We start from the raw sequence: 2,996 nt of genomic DNA, 5'->3' as shown, positions 1-2,996 counted from the left end.
TATGGCTTGAGTTAGATAACCAACATGAAGAAGTTAGAAGGACCCACCTAGAACCAATCTAGACTGGCCCATCGAGAGTCAACTCTCATACCAACTTTGGTGAGCTAAATTTTGTATCGAATACTATTTTTGCCATTAATACTATTACGTTTGGTGGTCCAACTATAGCTAACATTCCTTTGTCATTTTAGCTGGGGAAGCAATAAATTGTTGAAAATAAGAAAGCAATCAATGACATCTAAGACAATGTACACATTTTAATCCTAATAATAGAGATGGTGCTTCTTGGAACAAAACATTTGTCTTATACATCATGTGATTGTTTGAAATGAAACCAATGGGGACTTGTTAAGGATGATGTCAGGTGAGTAGGTAACTTTTTAATCTTATGCTAGTCAAATGGAGACATGTTAAGGTCTCAGGCTTCATATAGAGTTCAAAATGATTGTTGGATCCTGGACATGTTTTTGGAGGTTTAGTCAACAATAACTTAGGGACCTAATGTGGGACTCACAATGCACCAAAGGCTTGGAGTAAAAAAACAACAAACATAGTTCCTAGAGGTTTGGCGAAGAACTTAGGACCTAATGTAGGACTTAGAGTGCAACAAATACAATATAGGAGCTGACGTAGGACTTAAGGTGCAGGCAAAAGAGACCGTGAGCTTGAAAACAACAAACACATTTGCTGCCACAAGGGATGAAAGCTTAATTGAATTAGATATCGAGAAGTCTGAATAAAATGCCAAGTCTTGAGCTATGGAGCTTGCACTTAGCAAGCAACGTTCAATGTCCTACATCTTAGTGTACACTGACAAACTAGACGCTAATACAGGCAGCTGTAGGCATGCCGCTGAGCATGACGTACCTGATGCTGCAGAACTCGTAGAGCTTGCCAGTAGGAGAGAACACTATGGCCGCCACGTGCGCATCGCAAAGGACGGAGAGCTCGTGCGCCTTCTTGACGAGGCCTTTCCTGCGCTTGCAGAAGGTGACCTGGCGACTGATAGGGTTCTGGATACGCCGGATCTGGATCTTCCCGCGGAGCGTTGTCGGCACATGAGGGTCATCACCAGCTTTTGTACGTCTCTCTACGCTCTCGTCAAGCGTTTCTGGCGTAACGTCTGATTCCTTGGCCATCTCGTTGAGGTTAAGCTCGTGAAGAATATCAGTGCTGTTAGGTATGACGCTTATGACGCCGGCATCATCCTCAATCGAAAGACCAAACCCTAACTTCTGGCTCTTCCAAGAAACAGGTTTGCCTGCTGCTGCGCGACTAGCTGTATCCTCGTCCATTTTTGGCTGACGTTGAGATCGCTCATGAAGTGATGAAACCCCAGCTACTGGCTGATCCTCTTGATTAACAGACGCAGGAGGCTGAAGAGCTCATGATTTCTGTGCGATTGTTAAGCTTCGTTGGAGTGACTTTATGTTGCATGCAGGGGAGGTTTACCAGTCTCTAGAGTCCCATGACCGGAAATCTTCCGTGATTTAGCTTAATGAGATGGTATCGAAATCGTCGAAATTTATATATTAATCAGACGGAACTTCAAACAAAGAGAGATAGAAGAAGAAAACACAGAGAGAGCGAGAGAGTTGTGGGAGATGTACCTGCTGGCCGCGCTGCACGAAAAATTTTAAAGACATGGTAAGAGTGACACAGAGGCCGTAGAGTTGCGGAACATGTACCTCAACAAGAAGGGTAACTTTTCAAGATACAGCAATAATTTACAAACAGGGAGTGATTAATGTGTTTAGCTAAGGTTATAGTAACTTGAAACGGGAGGTGATGAAAAGCGGATTAAGTGATCAAGTATACTTTAGCCTACTTACTTGGCCGTACACTTGGCTCTAGTGGGCTTGGCTGTAGACCTAGGCTTAAACTTTTATTGCACACACTAGAAACGGTATTTGGCTGCCTCGTTTCTTCCAGATTTCGAGCAAGTCTGTAAGGTGTACCTTTCTACCAAAAACACCCAATTCTTTGACAGCGATAGCTTATAGGACACCCCTTCTTGAAATCCTTTCAAACATTCATAAGGCTCTAATAGACACCCATCTTACTACTATATTATTTTAGTTATAGGTTCGAAAAGCCTCAAACCTCCAAAGGGCTTCACGAACCTACCTCCTTTTCCAAACCTCTTTTCTTTAATCAAAACCCCATCCCCTTCTCTCTTTCTCACATGTAATATCTCATTTTCTCTTCCTCTTCCCTTTTTTCATTAAAGCTTCCTTTCCTCACCTCTCTTTTTTAAATTAAAAATCCCTTCCGTTTTTAATTAAATTCATCCCGCCCTTTCTCTCATGTGTAGGGCCTAGGTTCTCTCTCTCTCTCTCTCTCTCTCTCTCTCTCTCTCTCTCTCTCTTTCTCTCCCCTTTTTTAAATTAAAAACCCCTTCCCTTTTTAATTAAATTCCTCCCCCCTCTCTCTCATGTGTAGGGCCTAGGTTCTCTCTCTCTCTCTCTCTCTCTCTCTTAGATTAAACTTTTTAATTTAATTTTTTTAATTAAATATTTTAAAAGATTTTTTTAATTTAAACTTTTTCGAACATAGTTTTTTATACACTTTGAGAAGGAGATAGAATAAAAGAGAGAGAGAAAAAAGAAGAATGATAAAAAGAAGAAGACGGAGAGAGAAGGGGGAGAAAGAGAAAATAGAATAGTCTTTTTTTAATTAAACATTTTTTTCTCCCCCTCTCCCCTCTCTCTCATGCGTAGGGCCTAGGTTCTCTCTCTCTCTCTCTCTCTCTCTCTCTCTCTCTCTCTCTCTCTCTCTCACACACACACACACACACTCTCTCTCTCTCTCTGATTCAACCTAATAATGTAAACTTTTTGTTTAATTGAAATAAGGGGAGAGAGAGAGAGAGAGAGAGAAATATACAAAGAGAAAAAAAGAAAGAAGAGGAGACGGATGGAACAGAGAGAGAGAATTATAGAGAGAGAATATATAAAATTTTAGAGAGAGAGAGAGGAAAAGAAAAAAGAAAAAAA

At 41.0% G+C, this 2,996-nt stretch overlaps 1 protein-coding gene across 1 annotated transcript; it reads right to left on the bottom strand.

Annotated features, from left to right (window-relative positions):
- Nucleotides 1-775: 775 nt before the first annotated feature.
- Nucleotides 776-1,295, bottom strand: LOC148013968 (uncharacterized). Its single transcript, XM_087666503.1, has one exon. It carries the CDS (start codon nt 1,293-1,295, stop codon nt 819-821), a length of 477 nt encoding a protein of 158 aa, XP_087522629.1. The 3' UTR covers nt 776-818.
- Nucleotides 1,296-2,996: the final 1,701 nt, after the last annotated feature.

This window comes from Lygodium microphyllum, chromosome 25, assembly GCF_053477565.2.
Source record: "Lygodium microphyllum isolate KBCC chromosome 25, Lygodium_microphyllum_v1.1.10, whole genome shotgun sequence".
NCBI lineage: Eukaryota > Viridiplantae > Streptophyta > Polypodiopsida > Schizaeales > Lygodiaceae > Lygodium > Lygodium microphyllum.
This window is presented reverse-complemented; position numbering and strand designations above follow the sequence as displayed.

Excerpts from the sequence above, each read along its gene's own strand:
- LOC148013968 (XM_087666503.1), bottom strand. The coding sequence starts at position 1,295 with ATGGACGAGGATACAGCTAGTCGCGCAGCAGCAGGCAAACCTGTTTCT.